This window comes from Macrosteles quadrilineatus, unplaced genomic scaffold, assembly GCF_028750875.1.
Source record: "Macrosteles quadrilineatus isolate MER2022 unplaced genomic scaffold, UCM_ALF_1.0 Scaffold_6__1_contigs__length_79288215, whole genome shotgun sequence".
NCBI lineage: Eukaryota > Metazoa > Arthropoda > Insecta > Hemiptera > Cicadellidae > Macrosteles > Macrosteles quadrilineatus.
The window spans coordinates 37,925,485-37,949,818 of record NW_026542599.1 but is presented as its reverse complement, the minus strand read 5'-3'; the positions used below and the strand labels follow the sequence as shown (position 1 = coordinate 37,949,818).

Genomic DNA, 24,334 nt, shown 5'->3' with positions numbered 1-24,334 from the left:
AAGAGTAATTATGACTTTCAAAGTTGCACATTATCCTACGACTCATTCAACAAAGCCTTCTTTGAATACAAAACTGGTTACTGCTGGTCCACAAATGAGATGTCTATTTTAGCCATTAAAGTCAATGGTTTTGGAGAGCAGGCAGGTTTTTTCATGGCTCAAAACTTAACCCAGCTGTCCTTGATCATTGTGTTTTTAATGAGTGTTCCTGGCTAAGGAACTAGCTTATCTTTAGATAGCTTAGTCAGTGACAAAGCTGTCTTAATTCAATAATAATTCTCGACTTGCATTACACACATTGGTTTGTCAGGTTCGTATGTATCTAATGTAATCCAAAACCTCACCTGTAAGCATTGACATGGTGGTAGTTTTACCAGCGCCGTTGTGGCCCAAAAGAGCTGTGATCTGACCTTCGTAAATGTCCAGGTTAACCTACAACCAAATAAGGGTAAAATTATTAATTAGTGTTGGTAAATAATGGGAAGAAAACATTTTTTGTGAGAGGGGTAAAAATAAATTTAAAATAATTATCTCTGCTGCTACCAAAGGTTATACTGTTAAGACACACTTATGATAACCGTAGAAGAACCGCAACTATCCAGGAGTAGATTAATAAGGATATAAAACTGGCTAGTACTGTAGGTAATTATTTGCCACGCTACACCGGGAGTAACTGGTTTATGGTTTCATTGTAGACAATAGACATGAAAGTTGTTGTTTACGAAAAAGAGTTCGGTAAAATCAGCTGGATCCAAACAAGTTTACCAAGCACTCTTACAAAAAAAAAGTGAAAAGAGAACACAATTACACAAATACTGAATGACTACAGACTACAACACAAAAGAATGTCACAATTATCATTTACTTGGCATTTCTTAGATTTAATTATTTTTTTATTTAATATTGCTGTCAATTACTGTCAATCTATTAGGTTATGTTTTTAGGAAAAGGCATTTAGCTTGGATTAAATAAATACATAGGATGGAGAGGACACAACTAACTCACCTGATGAAAGGTTGCAGACAAGTCAAAGAACACATAAAAACAAACAAAATAATACTTGATATTTTGCATCTTTCAGAGGCTTTTTCATCAGAAGTAGGCCTGGATGGTAGTTACAAAAACCTTATTTTTGTAGAGGCGAAATATCAAGTATTATTATGTGTGTGTTTTTATGTGTTCTTTGACACGTCTGCAACCTTTCATCAGGTGAGTTTGCTGTGTCCTCTCCATCCTATATATTTGTCTATCTATTGAAGGTTTTATGAGTAGTTTTTTCACCCAATTTGGAATTTTGTCTCATTGGCTTTTGACCACAAAAACTGTTTCATATTAGGAAGTTACATTATATCAGCATTTTGTATAAATTTCCTGATCTGATATACAGTGGTTATCACAGATCAGGTTAGTTAAAAATTTAAAAACCAATACAACTTATTAATATTGTTATTTTAGTAAGAATCACCACTAATGTAATTTGATATAGATTTCGTTGACAAGCGAATTTAAAAATAAATATATTTCAATATTAAAACTTAAGTTACCTTTACTATTTAGTTTGCAAACTAACAATAGTCACTCTTCCTTACCTTGTCCACAGCTACAACAGATCCAAACTCTTTGCGCAGATCCTGAATCCGCAGCCCAACCTTCATGTCCTTAGGCGCAGGTTCGTAATGCTCGTCGTCATCGTCGTCGTTATGCAAGATTTTATCTCGGACCCTCTTGTTCGGTGAAGACATACACTGAAACATATTTTTTATCAGAACTACAATAATGAATCCATTAATAGGTCCTTCAACAAACAATAATGATCAAACATCTTGTAACTTTTTTTAATAATAGTGATGGAAAATGTATGCAACCAACCCTCAAATAACGAAAAGGACAGTAATAATCAATCTTGATCTTACTTCAAGGCTACAGAAATAGCTAGTTTATGAACAGAATTTTTGTAAACAACAGAGTTTAAGTCAATAACAGATACTATCAATATTAACAGTTGTTGCCATATGAACAGTAAGCACAAAAATAGGAAATGATCAGTAATGAAACTCACCTGAAAGATAAAATACCACGGCCGAGCTCTTCCGTAGGGACCTGGCCGGATCGACGTCACGTACCAAGTCACAAACATGTAGAGACACATCTGTACTATAAACATGACCATTACTAGGCCCAAGGATTGCCCGTTACCTCCCGTAGCATCCGACAATAGACTCAGCCAGCTGATCTTGGCTCCTGAAACAAAATGAAGAACGTTACAAATAGTATTTCTAGTGAATTTCCCAATGCCATCGCTTCTGCTGTTTGTCGGAGGGATTGTGATCTCTGAATTGCTTGAGCTATCACCTTGAATGGAAGTGTCCATTATGTTTGCCTCGTATATTTGTTCCAGTTATTTTCTTTCACGGTTTTTATGTTTCTTTTTTCAACCAAAATACAGTTCTCTGTGTAGTTTCCTATGACAAAACAAAAAAGTAATTTTCTGCAAACAAATTTTATCTCTCAAACTCATAAACTATATCCTGTTTTTTTGTTGTTTTTTTACAATTAAGTTTCAAAGATTTTTTCCCTGACATTCTGGTTGTCAAAAAAAACAAAAAAAAAACGATCAAGTTGAATTTTTACCATAGCAATCGCAGAAAAGGTATGTAAAGATTTTTTGATAAAAAAATTCACGCTATCGCCGCAATTACGGAGGACACTGATGAATTTCTGTGACCGCAGGAGATGATGATGATGTCTGCTGCCTATACAATCGCAGGAGATATTCAAGATTTGGCTGTGATCACAAAGTTGATGATGTTTCCATGACCAAGGGAAACGATGATGATATACACACGACCGCAGGAGATATTCAAGATTTGGCTGTTCACGGCTTCTGCTGTCTTAAATAAAGATTTTTAATACAACCTAGGTTTTAGGTTATTGAAAAATATTTCTGTAAGCGAATAATATTATCGGCGATTCGGACAGTTGATGTAAAGATCATTTGAGGTCTGCTGTACTTGTTTTAAATTGGGTTTATTCCTTATAAAATAAAACCTATAGGCTATTTCATATAAGATCTACATAACTTCTTTACATCCGAAAAAAATATTTATTTGCTAATTTGTTAAACAATCTATAAAAGGATATAGATTGTAAGATTGTTGATTGTAAGCTTGTCTGATTGCAGCAAAATTTTGAATTACTAATTACTAATTTGAATTACTACTACAAATTAATTTAAAATTAGAGCTGTATTAGCAACAAGGCTCCACTAGAAAAACAGGCCATGCTGCAGCACGGGCAGCGCAACACTACGTCACAGAGGTGGATAGTTGTACTAAAATCTTACCATTAAAATCGGACAAATAGCCAGTTTATTTGCCATGGACATATGGGATATTGCCATGGTGGAATGGGATGTTGCAGTGAATCTATCAACAAATCTATCCACTAGTGTGAGGTCATGGATCCTGCAGCATGGCCTGTTTTTCTAGTGGGGCCTTGATTAGCAAACGAATATTGCACAACTCATTGTTCAATCAATCTCAAAGGTAAAAAATCCAGCTGTATCTTGTTTCGGAATCCACAACATTATCTATAACAAGTCAGACGAAACTCGGGTGTAAATTGAACTTTGAGTAGATAAGTTACTACAAGCACTATTTTTGGGGCATAAACAAGATGCAATATTTTCCTAGAACTACTTCACATCGTCTTATCTCAAGACAGTGAAGTACTTTTTTTATTGTATTGTTGAGATAGTAAAACACGGGTTGAAGTTGCACAGGTTGTTTGGATAGCAGTGTTTTTGATTAAGCAAACTTGTTTGTTCACCAAAGTATGAACAACAATGAGTACTTATATAATATTTTAAATTACCAAGTTTTGTATTGGCAACAACTTAAGCGTAGGGATGAAATTTCTTCTGCCCATAGACAAAGGTATACATAGGCTTACCTCTACTCTCAAACGCAGCGATGACTATGTAGCCTGAGGACATGTTGAGAGTGGGAATCAGCTGAAGGAGCAGTTGCAGTATAAAGGGCATCCCGGGCCTGGACACATGCTGTTGTAATCCTCCGAAAGACACAACCCACACAGCCATGCCTACACTCATGGCGAGCGTCGCTGCAACAAACAAAGCTCTTCATACTTTGTGGTTGTAAAAATGTTTAAGGTTAGGAATTTTAGAAAATGGAAAAATGTAAACTAACGTACCTGGGAATATTAAGAGTCTAGGTACACAATAAAAGGTCACAGACATAACACTGATATTTTTCACAGTATAGCACTTCTTCAGAGTTAGTAAAGTTCAAAACTCCAGTCCAATCCAAGTTTTTAACTTGACTGACATTTCTCGTCAATCCACTCTCTAAAGAAGATCCATTCTTGGAAGAAAAATCAGTGCCATGTTTTGGAACAACTTGTTTTGTCTCCATTAGCTCATGGACTCTAATTTTCTCAGGTAAGCTAGCTCAACTATACCCCTTTTCAAAGAAAAACTCCTCTTTCTTGAGTAATATTTTGAAGGAAAACCAAGTAGCCAATTAGGAATTTTTCTTAAAAGTTATCACAAAAGAAGCTAGCCTACCCAATGAAATTTTATTTCTGGAGCTTTTCCTTCAATCTACTACTCCCTGAAGATGTCCGACTCTAAATTAAGAGGAAATATCAGTGTTATGTCATGTTACCTTTTATAGTGAATGTAAAAACCCCTTTACTCTACGCTAACTGAGATCCATCTCTTGAAAAAAATATATAGGCCTAACCTTTATTTGACTTACAGTACTTAATTAAACATCAGAATGAATTAAGTGCATATCTTCCCAAATATATTAAGTCACTAAGTCATAATGAGACTGCTGCCTAGCAAGCTATTCAAATCAGCTGAGAAGTCATCTCAAACTAACAAAGTGACAAACTTTCATAGTTGAGAGTACATGACAAATGTAAACCATAGAGTAAGATATCTAAGAACACTTACGTTTCAGGAAGAAAGAGCTGATTGCAAAGCAGAAACAGATGCTTGCCAAACAGAACAACAAGAATAGTACAAAGACAACAGTGAAGTCTGTGTGGGCGATCACTGGTCCTTTGTCGGGATCGAACCCGTGGCACAGCAGGAAGGTGATGACACTACAGCTGATAATGTACACCATGAGACCGTTCAACACCCAGCCAGCCCACACCATCCATGTCTGTAGTCCCATCATCTTCATCAGCTCCTGTAAAGTGGGAAAGTTTTAAAGACGTCAGAGAGCAGAGAAAAATCCTTTGTTCACATCCTAGGGACACTAGGCTTTGACCCAGAACCGTTTTACAAATCACTTCACGCTTAAGAGGATTGTGGTGTTTTAACTTAGCTAAATGACATTGGTGATAGGCAGGGTTTGAACCCTGGACCTTGAGGACCAAAGCTCAGCTTTACCACTAGACCGGTTTGCCCCTCCAAAGAAAAACCTTCAGTAAAGTCTTGATTATTTGGTCTCCGGTTATTTGACCTTCCATGCTATCCAACCTTCCCAACAAACAATAATGTATGCACTATTAAATTGCATACTATTTCTGTAAGTTACAACTAGATTCATGACCTAATTGTTAAATCATCAAGCATTGGGCCTATTTCCAAATAATTTGTTTTATTTATTTTTTTTTACAACATTTGGTAAGGAAATTGGGAAAAAGTCAAAGTCAATTCAACATTAAAAAAAAAACTTGGCTTTAAAAGTTTCAACAACAGCTATTGTTAGAAAAGCATAGGGTCAAGAAGTGGTAAATATTGATAACTCACTTGTGGTTGTTATCTTGGATTCTGATAAACATGCATTTGTATGGCCTTCCAAGCCAATGACCCCTCACGACCCTTACGATACTTCAATTGAACAATAACGGACAAATCAATACCCAAGTAGAAGGTAAATTATTTATTCAAATAACAGAGACTCTTCTTGCTTTTGAAGTTCCTTTTCAATTAATGAAAAAATATTTTATAGCATCTATGAGATTTACCTTCATGTTTTATGTAATCAGTTATATATGTATTTATTTGCTACCAGGCAAATTGTTGCTTACAAAAAATAAAATCGCACCATAAAAAAATTGGGACATGTTATTGAACTAAAAAAGTTTATAGGTAAAATAAAAACCATTAGATTAAAACCTGAATAAAGCAGATATAGTATCGAAAGATGTTCTTTAAATAATTGTTTTAAATCTTCTTTTCCTCAAACAATGTTTTGCCTCGAGTTGAGCCAAGTATTAAATTTGTGGATGTTAAATGAGACTTAATCTATCATAGAATAAAATATTTGGGTATAAACTATAGATTGCTTCTAAACCTTAAATGAACTGTGGTATCCACATTTTTATTGAACAGCAGATTAAATTCGGTGACAATATCCATGAATTATTGCTAAACAGTAAACTCACATAGATGCCAGGGATACCAGCGTTACAATGTTCTACAATCAGTGGTTCTACAACTGCGGGTCATACCCTACAACAACGTTCCAGGACTGGCCAAATACCAATAGTGGAGGCTCAGCATCCTGAATGTGACATCCATTTTCCTGATGAAGTCAGAATTGAAGAAAAATCACTTCGACGTTCCACGACTGGCCAAATACCAGTAGTGGAGGCTACTAAGTTGTATGATTTTCATCATCCGACTCAGTTCCCAATGAAGTAAATCACCTCGACGTTCCACGACTGGCCAAATACCAGTAGTGGAGGCTACTAAGTTGTATGATTTTCATCATCCGACTCAGTTCCCAACGAAGTAAATCACCTCGATGTTCCACGACTGGCCTAATACCAGTAGTGGAGGCTACTAAGTTGTATGATTTTCATCATCCGACTCAGTTCCCAACGAAGTAAATCACCTCGATGTTCCACGACTGGCCTAATACCAGTAGTGGAGGCTACTAAGTTGTATGATTTTCATCATCCGACTCAGTTCCCAATGAAGTAAATCACCTCGACGTTCCACGACTGGCCAAATACCAGTAGTGAAGGCTACTAAGTTGTATGATTTTCATCATCCGACTCAGTTCCCAATGAAGTAAATTACATAGAGTTTTCAATAAAAAGTAACTAACCGAAACTCCAGATGATTTTTCTTCAACCACTTTTTTCAAGACGGAAATACTTATGGTGGCAAAACTCAGCATCGTGAAGAACGGCATGAAAGATTTGAACAGCTCATTGAAGATGTCCACTGTGTACTTTGGAAATGGAAATTTTTGAATTGATGTCTGAAAAATAAAAATAATTAATAATGTGAGTTTGAAATTATTACTCAGAGAATTAACATGCAGGTTTTATGGTTTTATTTAAAGTTGAATAAATAAAAAAGAATCACATAGATATCTTTTTCAAATATTTTTGTTGGAAACATTTTAAACATTTTGAGCAAAAAAAACATGATATCCTCTTAGTGTATGATCAAGTAGTTTTATCGTTCAAAAACAAAATCGGTAGAATCACATTTAATTCTTAATAATTTAAACAATTTTCAAACAACACAAACCATGTCATCTGAAAAGATTAGTCAAACAGCTTTCTACGCCTATCTAGTTATCTTTAAAAGTAGTTCAAGGTATGCATAAATATGGAAATTAAATATGGAAAAGTAAAAACACTGTACCTACCAACATTTACTTCAGGGCAAAATTAAAATACAATAGGCTTTTAAAAGAGAAACTGTGCTTGCCAAATTGTTGTGGCTGGCCAGAATACAAATACAAAACACAAACAGTATTTGTGTTTTTTATACAAACTGGGCCTGAAAAATGTTTAGGGACAAAATTCATGATGAAAAACCAACTTAAATTACAATAGGATTGTAACATAGTTGTAATTTGTACACAACCAATTCAGAACAAAAATTGCAAATACCTCGCTCCATCCAGAAATACTGAAAGACAATTTTTTGGATGTTTGTACAGCTAAATTTTTTAGACGATCAGTCCTATTTTTCTTTTTTCAATGCAGCTATTCTTCTAGTGAGAGAAGCATCTTGCTATAAGACAAACAATCAAGGAGCCTTTTGTTGATAGAGGACGATCATTTGCGCTGGTGGTTGGTATATTAAATCTTCTTGTAGATGATGGGATTTTTCTTACAGCGTCAGGTGATAGAATGGTTGTGAGCAATTTGAAGCATGCTGGTAAGGTGGTTGTGATGGGCAGTGACTTGTCGTAGGCTTCTTTGCAGGTATCTCTTTGTAGGCTACAAACTGAAGACTTCTCTGCAGGTATCGCTTTGTAGGCTGCTTAGTCCATTAACTGCTTCTATCTGAAGCGTCATGAACCGTTTTATGTGGTAGTTTGAAAGATTAGTTTGTTCGTCATATTGGTTGTGTATTGTCTAGTAATATTTAACGTTTCATTTTATGGGTTAGCAAAATACTCACGGAGATGATCTTCAATTTTACTGGTATGAAAATTAATTAAAGAAGAGAAATAAGATATGTTTACTATCAGCTAACGCATTGTGTAAAGAAACTTATAAACATTTTAAATTTATTCTGAATAGGCTATAATACTTTTATAACATTTAGGTTGTTGAACCTTTTAGAAAGGCTTTCAAGTTTTTAAGGTTATTTCTCAATAACTTACCACAGAAAAAAGTAAAAACTTAAGGCAGGCTTATAATATTAAGTAATTGAAACTTACTTCATATTTAGATGAGACTGATTCACTGGCCACTTTAATGTATGCATTATCAACGGCCATCTGCACAGCTAGGAACCCTTTGTACAGGTAACTGTCTGGAAAATACATATATTGTGAGCACAATTAATACCCCCACCGCAGCAAACCTGATGACTAAACAAATTTCCATTTGTCTGAATTGATTTTCAATTAAATTTAATTAAAGGTTCAATTAAAGGTTTGAGGTTCAAAAATGAGAAAAACCAATTATTACCCCATAAATCACCTGTAAAACACCGTTCCCATAGTCCGATCATGCTGGTTCACGAACTTATTCAAGTTTATCCCGCCTTACACCTTGAAACCAAATTTCATCAAAATCTGACAAAAGTTACTCAAGTTATCGTGTTTGCGGACAAATATATATGTAAAATAAACATATATAAAAATTTTAATGAATGGTGTTTTTGGCCTTTTTCTGGCGACATCAAAATGAAAAAGTAAATCGGTCCCGAGCCTAGGTCTTACCATGCCACCTACGGTAAGAGCTACTTTTCTATAGGGAAATTCTCTAAAACCAATAGTCCACTCAAAAGATAGTTGAATATCTTCTCAGATTAAAAAAATGGCATACAAATAGTTGTAAATCAAGGAACATCTAAAAAAATCCACAAAATAAAAATTAAATTAAGGTGGGTGAAAAAAAACTTATACACTAGATGTAGCAAAACAGGTTCACAGGTTACAACACATTAATAAATTATTGGTTATATGAAATATTCATTGCTAAAATAAAAATACATAAAGGCTAATGCTCAAGGCTAGGCAAAATTTATAGTAAATTACTCTATTTTATGTTAGTCAATCTATGAGATCTATTTTATAGCATTTCTCAATTACAGCCATAATAGTTTTTATGTCCAAACTTGAAAAAATACAGTTCCCATTTTTTAAATGTCTTTAAGACCACTTATCTTTGCAGTGAAACAGTAAACATTTTGGCTATATAAAAGCCAATAAGATGAGTACCATAATAAATAATTGGCAGTCGAATTCCAAATAAAATTCAGTAAAGAATTTTAGAAAGAAATACTAACTTACCTCCTTGATCGGTAGGCCCAGCAGGTAAGAACTGGGGAAACAAATCTTTTGTGTCCCATTTCGGAATAGTGCTACGGATTTTGTACTTAAAATCCTTTGGAATTTCAGAACCATTTCCAACATTTTCAAAAACTATTCCGTATCCAATGTAGTTGGTGAACGTAGACACATTTTCATACTTGAGGTGGAAAAACTCTTCTAGCTTGTATTCTGATTCAACGACGTCGAAAGATTCTAAAATAAACCCATTACATGTGTTAGTTTATGAATATGGAATGCAAATGCTGATCCTATTCTCTTAGGTCTGTAATTATTAGTAATACTTAACGAGTCTGCTTCTAGTACACCATTATTTAAATGTTTAGTCTCTGATTTCTCATAAACAATTTAAAAACTAGAACAACCAAAATTAACATTTTAAAGACAAATCTAATCATATTATTACCATTACATGTGTGTCAAGTTATGGTAAAGTTTGATTTCACTCATTATTAATTTAACTTTAAAAATAATCTTATTTCCTTTATGCCCTGATTTCTTAGTAATTTATCAAAGAGGTCAAACATAAAGTATTAGTCATTTGAAACTTGTTTTTGTTGCAAAAAGGCAACGGGGACAGTTTTTTTCTTTAAGTAGAAGAAATACTTAAAAAACCAAGTGCAACTTTCCCAAACAAGCAATATATGAATATGAATATATACATTTGACACCTTTAATTATGTGTACGCTTAAACAAAGAGCATTGAATTGTAAATTACCCAAAACAATAGTTTAAACTCACCCAGTTTGCTTTTATCCTTCAGATAGTAGATCAATGTTTTGTTCAGTTCCGTGATGACTTTTCGAGTGAACGGTGTGTCGGGAGTGTACGCAAAGTTGACTACATCGTGATGGATGAAACTGTAGAAAAACATGTAGGCAGAGAATAAAAAAACTTCAAGAAAAGAATTTGCTTGAATGTGTGAAGTTCTCTGCTTTATCTATGATCATATTTTCAAAATTAAGTAAAAAAACACCTGTAAATGTGTATAGTATTTTTTTCTTAAATTTTTAAATAATCAAGAGATTAAAAACAATCAAGTAAACTTTATTGAGTTTTTAAAAACCATAGCAAACTACTAAAACCAACTATTCAATTAACATGAATAGTAGTAGGTTTGTAGGAAAATGGAATGGTCTGAAAAAAAAAAACTCCAATATTTTTGCTATTTCGGCATCCAGAAGACGTCGTCATCTCCTGAGAATTGAGATTTCACTGTATAATTTTAACGGTGAAAACAATGAACATCCACTTCCACTATCCTTAACATTATTTCTGCATTCTAGTTTAAGAAAGAACTGCAATGTAAAACAACAAACCTGTAATCTCTCACGGTGTTCTCGTTCAAAAGAGGATTCACCGTCGTGGGTACCTCGCTGGCCTGCTGTCCAAAGACAGAGTTTTGCCTCATCCATGCCACCAGCCAGAACAGCAGGATTGGGAACACAAGCTCGATCAGGGTGAGGAACCAGTGACGCTTCCTCACGATCACATTCTTCCACATCAACACCTGACATTTCCGCCAGAAGAATGACATGTTGCTGCGTTTGTGTTCTTTCTCTTCGCTTAGTGAGTTGCTGCTCTGGAAGAAAATGTGTGATTAGTCGAGTTTAGTTGAATATAGTAAAATTATAAGTGTAGTTTTGTGTAACTGAGATGAGTTTGTTGGAAGCTTTTATATTTGTACAGTATGGCAGAATGAAAGCATAATCATTACTATAGGAAGTTATTTTATAACTCTTATAGTCAACTGGCCTTAAAACATTCTGAATTTAAGTTGTTAAAACTGAGAATAGTATAAATTGCTTGGTTTGGAAACGGCAAGGGCCAAACGAAATGACGGTGACAGCTTCCCAAATCTGGCAAATAAATTATGAGAGCATATTTTAGAGGTTAGGCCAGAGAGACAGACACTTTTTTTTTGTTTGAACCATATTAAGCCATTGCCATAAATACAACATGCATCCATTTGATTTAATTTAACAGCAGTTATCAGAGCTCCTTTTACAGCTATGACGAATAAGTTAATTATGACAAACAAAAATTGCATTTCCTTGTCCTTACAAAATTTGACGATTTAGTGAAGACAGCAGAGAGTAGATAAAATAAATTAAAAGCTATAATTGGTGGATGTAATTAATGGCTACTGTATTCAATTTGTTATAGAAAGGGTCAATATTGTGAACAGGAAGTGTTTGGCAATGTTGTGTGAGTAGGCTGGAACTGCTGTTAAACAACAACTTGTTGTGCTGACCTACAGAAGGCTGTTGCTTTAAGTAGGCCAGTGCTTTTTGATCAGGGGGTCAGTTTTTTTTTTTTTTTTTTTTTTTTTTTTTTTTTTTTTTTTTTTTTTTGAGTGGTGTGGTGAGTGTGATGCACCGGAGGACAGGGTCCTGCTGGGGGACCTGGAGCCCTAGCCAGGAAAGTTAATGTTAAGGATTTTCAAAGTTGGTGTTTTAGAGTATTTTCCAAATTGGGGTTACAGTATCTAACTAAATGGTTTAAGTTCCAGTCTACTCTACTTTTTCAATTGTTACTTATCTTTGTGTTCTTTGTATTGTTGTGGGTACTTCCAGCCAGAGGTACCTAACGTTACAGGTGGTTTGGGGAACACTCGTTTATAAAACCAAACTTTATTAAAACCCAAAACAATACAAAGAACACAAAGATAAGAAACAATCGAAAAAGTAGAGTCGACTGGAACTGTATAAATCATTTAGTTAGAATCTGTAACCCCAATTCGGAAAAGACTCTAAACACCAATTTTGAAAACCCTTAATTATTATTACTCCAGCCCCCCCAGCAGGACCCTGTCCTCCGGTGCACCATACTCACCACTCCACACAAAACTGACCCCCTCATCAAGTGCACTGGCCTACTTAAAGCAACAGCCTTGTGTAGGTCAGCACAACAAGTTATTGTTTAACAACACTACTTGTTATACTCACACAACATTGCCAAACACTTCTTGTTCACAATATTGACCCCTTCTATCACAAATGTTTTGGAGTGAAGTTTACTGGTCAATGAATTTCAATAGTTATCACAAAAAAATTATTAAATTGAATTTAGTTTATGATATTTCTTTTCCTAAGACGCTAGGCACGAGCCTGTGATTGTTTTTCACATTACTTCAGGCTAGACCTAAGGGTTGCGGCATTATCACATGGATAAAATCCATTGGTGATTTGGCGGGATTTGAACCTCTAACCAGTAGACCAGCTTGCTCCCCCAGAAGTTATGCTATAGAAGTTATACAACGTATAAAAATTGCATCAAATATGGCAAGTTGTACAGTAATTATTTGATTTAACTTTCGGTATTCAACTTTAGAGTTTTTTTTTTACGGTTCTTTGATAAATTAGATAAAAGAAAATTCATACCCTGAAGATCACACCATATGTGCAGTTATTCCTGCAGTGTCTGTAAGTGTAATGTATTAAATAGTTTATAGGGCCTATAAAGCTACTTAAACTGTATTTTACATTGTTTAGTACATACTGAAAGTACTTATTTAATAGTTTTAGGAAAACTTAATTTTGATATTTGAAGCACCTGTCATTTCACTATAAAAATACTCGGCTTGAAAAAGCTCCAATCTTGCGGGTTTTTTGTAAACTCAACTAATAAATCTACTACTTGCACATCCCTCATAGAAAGTTATTTACAACTGGCTTTCCACTTTCCCTTAGCTGTCAATTTATTACTTCTACTTGTCAAGGCTGAGTGCACAGGTTTAATAGGGATGATTCAAGGAGAAAATATCCTCGGAGAAGATCAGCAAACGAGTGACGAGTGAATGCAAAATAAATATGATAAAAATAAAAAAGAGAAAGAATTAATAGGCAGTCAATAAACGGTACCAGCAAACCAACACATACTTTCTTCTAAGCTTTTCAAAAACCCTTATAAGTGGTAGGAGTAACGATGTTATTTGGGGTAAAATCACAAAAGTCACATCTTTTGATCGTAATTTTGTTTATAGTTAAAATTACCAGAACATACCAAATTTTGATTGAATCCGTTTAAACCGTTTTTGAAAAAGTCTGACTTTTCTGTTATTTTTTTAGTTATTATGGACAAATCGCCATTAAAAATCAAAATTTCAAAAAGTTGAAAAAAAAAACGCCTGGAGGTACCATAGATTAGTACGGTACCCACATACTATCTCTTTAATATTGGATCAAAGGTGTAGTCTGTAGTTCTGTAGACATTCACGCACACACACATACATATATACAGCCATGACTAACTGAAAAACCACTTTTTGGTTTTCAGGGGCATCCAAAATAAATATTTCCACCAAACATTTTGACTAAAACAAGATTATCTGCTTATACTGTGTTTAAGAGGAGGAAGAAAACATAATTTTCTAAACTAAGGATTATTTAAGCAGTGTTAACATTTATATACTACATACTTGTAATATTTAGTTTACCAATAAGTTTTTAACTTTTTTTTCTGTTTATTTTTTGTTAACATTTTATATCAAATTTTAGTTAAAATATGTATTTGATTAAATTTTAAATCAGTGAAAATAGTTTTAAATTGGAGTATGAAATCTGTCAAGTTGTGACTCATAGGACAATTTAGCATAATGTCCTCTAGAATGTTCTATTTTATCTACAAGGTTGGCATGTACACGTACGGGTTCTACCAAGGTAATATGTCATTTGGTTGTCTGGAAAGTTCTAGAAATTACAAGTTTCAATTAATCAAACAGTAAGTGTTTTACACATTCATTATTATTATACAGCAAGAAAACTCCTCTCAATGGACTATGAATTACGACATATAATAATCTGCTTACTGAGAATGTTGAGTAGGCCTATAGTAATCATGAACTTTGATTATTAATATGGATTCACAAGCATAAGCCTAAAGCAAAGAAATTAAGTTCACAGTCGAAGGACGAAAATAGATTCCAATCCTACCACACCCTTATTGGACCCGCCCTTACACCACTTTCCTCAATTACAAACTTCTCTAAGTCATGAATTCACTTTATAGTCTGGAGAAGTAACAATTACAGACAAATTGAATAAATCCACTATAGCAGATTACTAAATGTTAAATCAATCAATACAACTTTCAACATTTAACAGGTTTCTTGACTAAAACTATTAGGCTACAATTTTTACATACATAAACATTTCTTAAACTGCCTCTTCTTTATATGTCTGTTTCTTGAAAACGTGGAATTTAAGGGGGAAGTTGTGTGTGGTATAATTTTTAATGTATTTAACCTGATACAGTATGTATTTTGAATAAAGTTTAATCTTGTTTATAAAGCAATAAACGGTATGAGCAATCGGACACATATTTTCTCCCATTAGCTTGTAAACAACCTGTATCATGGGTAAGCAATGAGAATAACTATGATAACTTAATTATGTAAAATCACAAAAGTTGCATCAACTTTTGAACCGTAATTTTTATAGCACTATGCACTATGCTGTTAAAAATTATAAGGACCATCACATACTAATTTCAATCAAAACCAGTTTTTATCTTATTTTATTGGGTTTTATGGGAAAATGAAATAAGTTACAGTAACTTTTGAACCATAATTTTTACAGGAATGGGAGTTCTACCATTTTTTTCAGAATTTAGAGGGCTACAGCATACTAAATCTTTATAAAATCGTTCTGGCCATTTTTGGGAAAATACAATTTTTCCGTTATTTTATGGGGTTTTATGTAAAAAATCACCATTAAAAATCTAAATTTCAAAAAATTGAAAAAAAAACTCCTGGAAATACCATGGATACCTACATACCAAATCTCATCAAAATCTGACTACCGGTGTGGCAAACATCCACGTACATACAGACACTCACACACACAAATACCACTTCGAAAACTATCTACTTTGGGGAGAAGGTAAAAGTGGTTATAGAAAGGTGAATTTAATGCTGTTAGGGATGTAAAAACACATTCAATACGGTAAATAGTTCTGAAAGAACAACCATTTGTGATGTTATCAAGGGTGACTTGTTATCGAGGTTCTACTGAAATAACAAAAATTAAACAACTAAAAGAGCATTAAAAAATTCACAGACTAGACGAAAAGTTCAATCAGAAAAAATCTATTATGAAATGGTTAGTGTGAATGCACTCATATGTTTTAGAGCCTTAATCATTTTCCCAGAATGAATTCATGCAACTGTTTTGTTGCAAGAGAACACAAGTGTTCAATGAATCTATTCAAATGTTGAGCAATACATACAAGCGAAACAGGGAAATCAAATAGTCACAGCTGACTATTCACCATTACTGTAAATGGCTATGATTTCACAGACTTGACCTCCATGCAATCCATTACTGGGTCATTAGTTCTAATGTCACTCATTGACCGACACTTGCACTCAAACCACAAGTAGAATAAGCTTGCTGTTGAACTAAAAATGTAAACGGAAACCGGCTTTGGATGACTAAAACTTAACTGACTCATATCAAATACATCAATCAGACATAATTGCAGTGATTAAAAAGATAAATAAGCCACAACCGAAGATCGTAACTGGGATAGAATAAAATGTCTTTTGGAGCTAAATTTGGAGATTGGGAAATAAAAATAATATAATCCAAAATCAGCTTTAAACTAAATAGTTTATAGTTTTTTTTTAAATTTCATAGTGTGTAGTTAAAAATAAATTCTACGAACTTTTAAGAATAGAGATACAACATTGATTTGATTCATTAAGGTGTTCAGTATGGCGATGTAAAACCTAGCATGTAAAAACAGGTTTCATATTTACTGTAGAAAATGGGAAATGATTAAATTGATTAAAAACTTACCCTTTGCCTATCAAACAAAATAGTTTTTTCCCCATATGGGAAATTCGCTATGATTTTTCATACCTTGATTCAGAAAGAGCAAAACACATTCAATCACTACAGCAATTCCTATTTTATAAATTTCTAGGACGTATGCCACATCACCTAGCTTCTCAACAAACATACATTTCACACCTGATAGGATGAGTAAATACCATTGCATTCTGAAAAGTCTGAGTCACCAAGTACTGTAGTTTATTCTTTATCAAAACATGTTTTCCTTTTTAAGAACTAATTATGGATATAAAACAGTTTTTGCTTTAGGAAGAAATTATTAATATTCATAAATATGTACGAAACATTATTCAATTGAATGTGTTCTGGTCAATTAAACTAAAGGTTAGGACAAATTTAAGCAACCTAGGCCTACCTCAAAAGCGTCCCCTCCCCAAAATCTCTGACTGTCAATTATATGTAAAAAACACATAGGCTATAACGCTAAAATTAATTACCATTAGATGAAATTGCTGAATTCAACAATTAGGTATTTGTGAAATTTGGTTTTACATTAAAACCTTTAAAAAGTCAATTGGATAAGGTTTAGTACCTATTCAATTAATACTTTTTAGCCGATTACCCCTTTTTGTAAACCACTATATTTTTACATATTTGTTATATCGTTTGTACAGTATATCCTTTGAATTTTATATTTTACTTCAGTGATTATCGATCAAGATGTCTGGAAGAAGTTCATGTCTCAAGACAGGTCAGACAGGCTTTAAAAGGAAGGGTTTAACCTTTTTTTATTCTTACTATAATATGTATGATGGACATTTTGATCAATTTATCTATTTTGACAGCACGAAGAAGAAGACTAACAAATGCTCACTGCTTTTAATTAACTTATATAACAAGTTAACTAGTACAGATTAGTTTACTATATTGTAGCTCTAATCTTTAAGTATAGAACGATGCATTATCTAGTACCTTAAGCCAACAAAGAAACACTTGGATATAAACTTATCAACAACTGATATTGAGTCTTATGACTGAATTAGATCCGATTAGAATGTGTCAGGCAATGATAAGATATATCACAAGTAGGCCTATCTAAGATGGCACTCCCGGTGCAAAGGAATTAAATAAAAAGTATTGATGAAATGTGGTAAGTGCATTTTTAGATAGCAAGGTTTGGCATACAACACCGATGCCAGAGTTGAAAACAGCTGATTTGTACATCAGAACTAACTGATTTTAATTTTTGTAAATATTCCGTTCAGTTTGATTCCACAGTATTTCCGCTCCCCCATTCAAATCAACTGGAGATCAACTGGAGATTAGATATTATTCATTCTGATAGCCCCTGGACTACGGATAATGACTTTATAGGCTTATCTCCGTCAGTAGTCCAAAATTGTGTTTTCTATTTCAACTAATGTTGATCAAAGCTAACATGTTTCGTTGCACTGCAACAACGTCGGAGCTTTACGTCAAAAACATCAAATAATTTACATAAAATACAACACGGGACACGGAACATTTAAAATACGAAATAACACGATAGCGCTATCATGATACGGCCTACAACCGCTGCCGTGCCGTGTCATGATAGCGCTATCGTTTTATTTTGTGTTTTAAATGTTCCGTGTCCCGTGTTGTATTTTATGTAAATTATTTGATGTTTTTGACGTAAAGCTCCGACGATGTTGCAGTGCGACGAAACTAAACATGTTAGTTTTGATCAACATTAGTTGAAATAGAAAACACAATTTTGGCCTACTGACGGAGGTAAGCCTATAAAGTGGAGATTAGACTTTAAGCTAAAACACATTATACTGACTCACTGACTTTATGAGGCGAAGATTCCTTGTTGCATGGTGCGGCAAAAAACTATCACCTCCAATATAAATGGCCCTGAGAGCAAGTTGTAAGAATAATTTTAACTTTGTTAGAAATAACATGTTAAATAATTAAGTTAGTTGAAAACCGTCAACAGGGAGATCAGGCTTCATATGCCAACACATCACACAGACATTTTAAACTGGCTCACCTTATTACACTGCACATTAACATCATGCACAACTGTTTTACTCTTGTCAAAACATACCTAAATGACAACTGGTCGTAAAGTACAACTCTCTTTACACGACGTTAACCATAAAACCGTAACCAATGATAGAAGTTAAAACCTAATGTTCTAAATGGTAGAATCAAAATTAATGAAGAATCCTGTCTGACTATAGCATGAAATAATGATGTTATCAATCAAAATCACATGTTTTTTTATGCTCGATAGCAGTACATTTTGGACAGAATATGTATTGTGGAGGACTAAGTAATTTTTTAAAGGCAGCTAGTATTAAGTTTAATATTTGAATAGTACCAAAAGGTCAATGCAAATTAATTTGATCAGAACTACATAAAAAATGGGTTTTTGTTTTTTTAATAGGTTACCTACATTGTTTATTTGAGTACAAACACAAAAATGTCTGTTTTGTATTAAAAAAATATTATTATTTATAAGTGTACTTACACTTAAGGTAAATTGACACAACAGTTGTATTTACAATATTTAAAGACTAAAACATAAACCGTTTCCACTAAACCACCACATAATATGATTGGTAATAAAACCCACCACTAAGGAAGATATGTCGTACATCCTACGTAAGCAACAGCTATTGCACTTAGCCACACACAAGAACAAACACACGCGCAAAACTACAAAACGAACGATACATTGACACGGTTTGTGAGTTCGAAATTGGCAGACTAGCTAGAGTTTGTAACGAACCCTGGAGATAAGATAACCACAATAAATTACACCACAGTTTGCTGAAGAAACACTTTTACAGTTTGCTGTTCACGGGTTGATAAGGCATGCCTTCCAGGTGTCGCGGTACATTTACGTTCAACCGTGAAATGTATTCTCAGCGTGACATTGCTATGGTAAACAATAGTAGTTAATATTCCAAATGAGGGAACTGTACACATAGCTTTTACAACAGTATGTTCTCAAGACAATTGTCTGGATAGCAAAGTGGTTATGGTGCTGACTTCAAATAAAGTTTGCTGGTTCAATTTCAATCTAAATTGTTTTGTTACCAGACTCAAATGCCATTGTCATTGGGCTACCAATTGACGATGCTATCTAATAGAAAATCAATGTTGGATAGTAAAGACACCAGTGTTTCAACCGTTCCCTTAGAAAGTCACTGGCGTGGATAAAAAAAAAAAACAAAGCACCTTAGTATTAGGTAAAAATGTTTGCTCTCTTCAGCACAAATCTAATAAAGTAAGGGTAATTTTTAGTATTAGACACAATTTCAGAAGTTCATTTGATTCCGGTAATCAATATGATAACCTTCAGTTAGTCGCCAATCGGATACCCTATAAAAGTTGGGTAGGTAAAAACAGAGTATCATCTGAAGAAAAGAACAAAGTAGAACCTATTTAATTGCTTATCATTCGCACCAAGGTTATGTTTGGGAAACAAATCGGAACATTATAAAATGTCTATGTTCAGTACAAATCATACAAAATCATAATTTATCATTTATCAGAGAAAAAGTTCATATATATATTATATCAATGCACAGTATATTTACTTATCAAAGTTAAAAACAGTGCAATATTTCACACAAAAGCTGCAAAGTGTAAAGGAATTCAACTCCAAAAATACGGGGATCAAAATACATTTCAATTTGGAAATCGGGTTACTGAGCACTCGATAATAATTTTATATAACCTAAAAATCAAATTGAGAGAGATCATATTAGTGGTTTTTTTTATCAAACAAGTTAATACCCCCGCCGCAGCAAACCTGCAGACTAAGCGAATTTCCATTTACGTGGCTGTATTTCTACTAAAATATTCCCTTAAAATTTACTTCTTATTTAAATAGGTACCGTAACATAAATGTTTGTGAGTACCGGTACTTAGGTTTGCTTCTACAGGGAATGTATTGAGGTGTGTTTTTTTTTATTAAAATGTTGATATCTTAGTATAAAATATGCAAAATTGCCAAATTTTATTAAAATATATCAATAAACAAGCTAAATACAACAGTTTATTTATTCTCCATAAGAATAACATGGAAATTTAAAATTTGTTTAATTAGGTAGCCTATCTACGTAATGGTTAGGCATACAACAACGCTTCAATATTCAAAATTATTTCTTTTTTTAAGCTCTACAAAATGGTTTGAAATTTTGTGTTTGTAGGGTCAAAAATGGGAAAAATCAATTTTTACCCCATTAAACCCAAATAAACCCCCGTTTCCCATGGTCCGATTATGCTGGTTCGCGAACTCGTTTGAATAAATGTAGGTTTACACATTTGTGGTCAAATTTCATAAAAATCGGATAATTTTTGCTCAAGTTATCTAGCTTACGGACACATAATATATATATATATTTTCGTATATATATGAATTTGAACGAATGGTGTTTTTGGACTCTGGGGACCTCAAAACATAAATGTAAATCGGTCCCGGATCTAGGTCTCACCATGAGACCTACGGCAATAGCTTATTCCATATATGGGAAATTCGCTAAAAAACACCTAATTTGCATTCGCACTCCTATCCGAACATAGGAAGGGTGTAGGGTGGTTCATACCCCGTAAACCAATTTTTGATTTTCAATCCAACACTTTCAAAAATGGTTTATCATTCTACATTATTATTTTGTCACCCTAGTTTACTTTTATTATGGACCGGTTTATAGATAAAAATTGAACAAGTCAAGTACAATTTCCAAACCATGTTTGCTGTGATGAGAGCAATTTATTTGCACAATTACAGCAACACATGTTTGTAATTAGATAATATCATTGCACTTAGGCCTATGTTATGACAACTTAAAAACACGATTTAAACTTACAATAATTGAGATCCGAAGAGGACTATACAATACTTCGTACAGCATTGTTCCAAACTAGATGCTTGCAATGGTAGTTAGAAATGAAAACAAACAGTTCCCGCCAAATAAACGGTGAGTCACTATTAAGAATGTTGTGAAAAATTATCAAGAAAGTTAGATAGCCAACTCAAGAGACTATTTCAATTGACACTTCTCCGGTTTTATATATAATACTTTTTTAGATTACAGTTATCAGTAACTGGCTATCAGTAACACAAAAACTAGTGCTTGACTCAGCTTGAAAGTGGGAAGTAAAACGTGTAGTAAAAATTAATTTCATAGTTTTCCACATATTTCTTAGTAGGTATGTTTTCAAGGAAGAATGAATGACTATTGGGTTCTGAGGCGAGGCCTGTTTTAAGAACTTTTTATTCGATTCGAAGACAACCTTTCAAGCTTCAAGGTGAGAATAGTAATCACAATAACCAAAGATAACACAGTGGTCTCTTAGATTTTGAGGTTAGGGCTTACGGTACCACATTAGCGAGTCAAATACTTGTAAATTTTAAATGTTTTGATATCAATGCATAGTGAATGCGAAATGATAAATAATTTGTATTTTCTTGGAAAGTATTTCTTTTTATTAAGACTGTACATTTTGATTTGATTTGGTTATTTAAGGAAAACAATAAGTTAAATCAAACATGCTTAACACTTCTTAATGTAAAACTTTTAGAAGTAGGCCTATTATTAAATTATGCTATGTCAGCAATCTACAGGATTTAACAAAAACAGAATAAGGTGGATCCCTAGAGTGTTTAAAGTGAAAAATTAATTTTGGTTTGAGTTTGTCTTAAACTATAATACTCGACACAATCATGTCAATATTAAAACATTGTAATGACAAACACTGACAAAAGGCGATACCAGCTGCAGAAATGTCCTGCGAAGAATGAAGAAAATGGAAAAGGAAGAACAAATGATAACTGGGGCTCGGATAATCTAGGGTTGCCATATCCCCAGAGATTACTGGATTTTGATATTAAAAATTTCAGCTCCAGGGGATTTCTGCAAAAAAGCTAGCCTAATCTCCTTTCTTTTACTCTCTATTAAAATACATTATACAACGGCACTTTTGGAATAAAATAAATGACGTATGTAAATGTAAATGTACGTTCGCAAATACAGGGTGAGGCAGTGAAACAGCATGATTTTGAAAAATCACAAATAATTCATTTAGGATAAAAGGATAGGCCTAGTTGTTTTAACATAAATCCTAAGTACAAGAGTGGAAATTAATGTTTCACCTTAAAAATAATTACATTTTTTAATACAGTGTCAGTAAAATGGCGTACTTGGTTTTATACACATTGTTGAATTATGAATTGAAATCAGCCCATGACGCTTTTCAGCGTTTGCATAATGTCTGCAATAGTTTTATAGCGCTTTGTTGTGCTAGCAGTGGCTTCAAAGTTATTCACCCAAAGGAGGATGGCGTTCCCTGATGGTACGGGAGCCTGCGGCGATAGACTGAACCACAACGGAAAGTGTGCTGAGCACAAACCATAATATCGACGTTTTTGTTATATGCCTTCAGCAAACACGTGTTGTGCACTCATCCAATGTTCCATGGCTAAATGAAATTCCTACTTGTCTAAGACGCCTATGGCAGGCTAATTTCCCCCGTACCGGTACTCTAAAAGCCCCCAATTTAGAGAGCAAACGGAAATAACCCTGAGCAAAGGGCTGCCACTCTCAAAAGCTTTATTTCTTCCTCTTCAAAATGACATCATGAGATATGACTAGTAATAATAACTTAAAGATTACACTGTATATAATTTTTATTTAACGTCTCTGGCTACTATTGTATTGCAGCTGTTTTCATAAAATCATACAATAGGCCTATCTGTTGTCCAATCAACATTTCGTTCTAAAAAAAATCAAGACCACAATGGAAATAAACTCAATGGCTATCCAGTGGTAGCCACCCTCAACATCTTAAAGACGAAAATTACCCGAGCAGGGTAATGCCAAACAAGTCGTGTTTTTACGTTTTCCGAGCGTCGACTGCAGGAATGGCGCAGCGGCAAAATGTTATTGTAATTATAGCCTAACTGTTGTGGCATTGTTTATACAACTTGTAAACGGTTAATTGATGTGGTAAAATGAAAGTTCAGAATGTGATCTTTTGTACCCTAAAACAGCCTAAATTGTTTACTTCATAATTGATTATTAGTGGTTTTTTTACCGTTACAAAAATTTCAGCCCGCACTATTACATTACGATAGTGGCTATTATAGGCATCACAGCCAACAAGCGTGTAACAATCATTGGCCACTGCTAGGGGGTAGGCCTACAGTTTCTTAACTGGGATAGGCCTACGCCAATATCGTTTGAAACTATTAAATTGAAAATATTGATTAATAATCAATATTTTTAAATATATCTATTATAACATAAAAGAGGTAAACGCACCAGTAGCTGACAGTATAAGAAACTATACACACTTAATAATCTGTGGTTTTGAATAGCCTAAATAGGAACTAAAGAGATATTACGGATTTTATGGGATTCTAAATTTAGTGTAGTTTTCAAATTTGTCATACAAAAAGAGTTTTTTAAATATATTTTATAACATTTTTAAACTTAATTCAACCTTTGTACAAGTTCCAGTGGCTGACAGTGAAAAAAGTGCTTGTACCAGTAGCTGACTGACAGTTGTCCCAGTAGCTGACACTGAAACTATAAATGTACTAGCTGCCAAACCTAAGGGTTTTATAATTTATAAGACGAATATAATCTAACTGAATAATTAAGTTATAAATAAAATCATGTAAAACGTTATTAAGAAAATTTATTTTACATATTTTAAAATAAAAAATATTTACATAAAAAAAATATATA

General features: G+C 33.7%; 3 protein-coding genes across 5 annotated transcripts in view; 1 reads left to right on the top strand and 2 right to left on the bottom strand.

Moving 5' to 3' along the window:
* LOC128996315 (phospholipid-transporting ATPase ABCA3-like) overlaps positions 1–18,568 on the bottom strand; it is a 46,947-nt gene extending 28,379 nt beyond the window's left edge. Inside the window, exons 1-11 of the mRNA XM_054421559.1 lie at positions 18,417–18,568; positions 11,109–11,371; positions 10,531–10,649; positions 9,750–9,983; positions 8,670–8,764; positions 7,092–7,247; positions 4,979–5,219; positions 3,952–4,122; positions 2,060–2,241; positions 1,590–1,745; positions 345–432 (exon numbers count right to left, since the gene is read on the bottom strand). Of these exons, the coding sequence (XP_054277534.1) occupies positions 345–432; positions 1,590–1,745; positions 2,060–2,241; positions 3,952–4,122; positions 4,979–5,219; positions 7,092–7,247; positions 8,670–8,764; positions 9,750–9,983; positions 10,531–10,649; positions 11,109–11,326 (1,660 nt within the window). The 5' untranslated portion in view covers positions 11,327–11,371; positions 18,417–18,568. The remainder of the gene's footprint in view (positions 1–344; positions 433–1,589; positions 1,746–2,059; positions 2,242–3,951; positions 4,123–4,978; positions 5,220–7,091; positions 7,248–8,669; positions 8,765–9,749; positions 9,984–10,530; positions 10,650–11,108; positions 11,372–18,416) is intronic.
* The window catches only part of LOC128996316 (phospholipid-transporting ATPase ABCA1-like), a 114,938-nt gene that overhangs the window by 89,257 nt on the left and 1,347 nt on the right, over positions 1–24,334 (bottom strand). The gene's annotated exons all lie outside the window — the stretch shown is intronic.
* The window catches only part of LOC128996317 (nuclear pore glycoprotein p62), a 31,713-nt gene continuing 29,119 nt past the window's right edge, over positions 21,741–24,334 (top strand). Inside the window, exon 1 of the mRNA XM_054421563.1 lies at positions 21,741–21,893. The gene's annotated coding sequence lies outside the window, so the exon portion shown is untranslated. The remainder of the gene's footprint in view (positions 21,894–24,334) is intronic.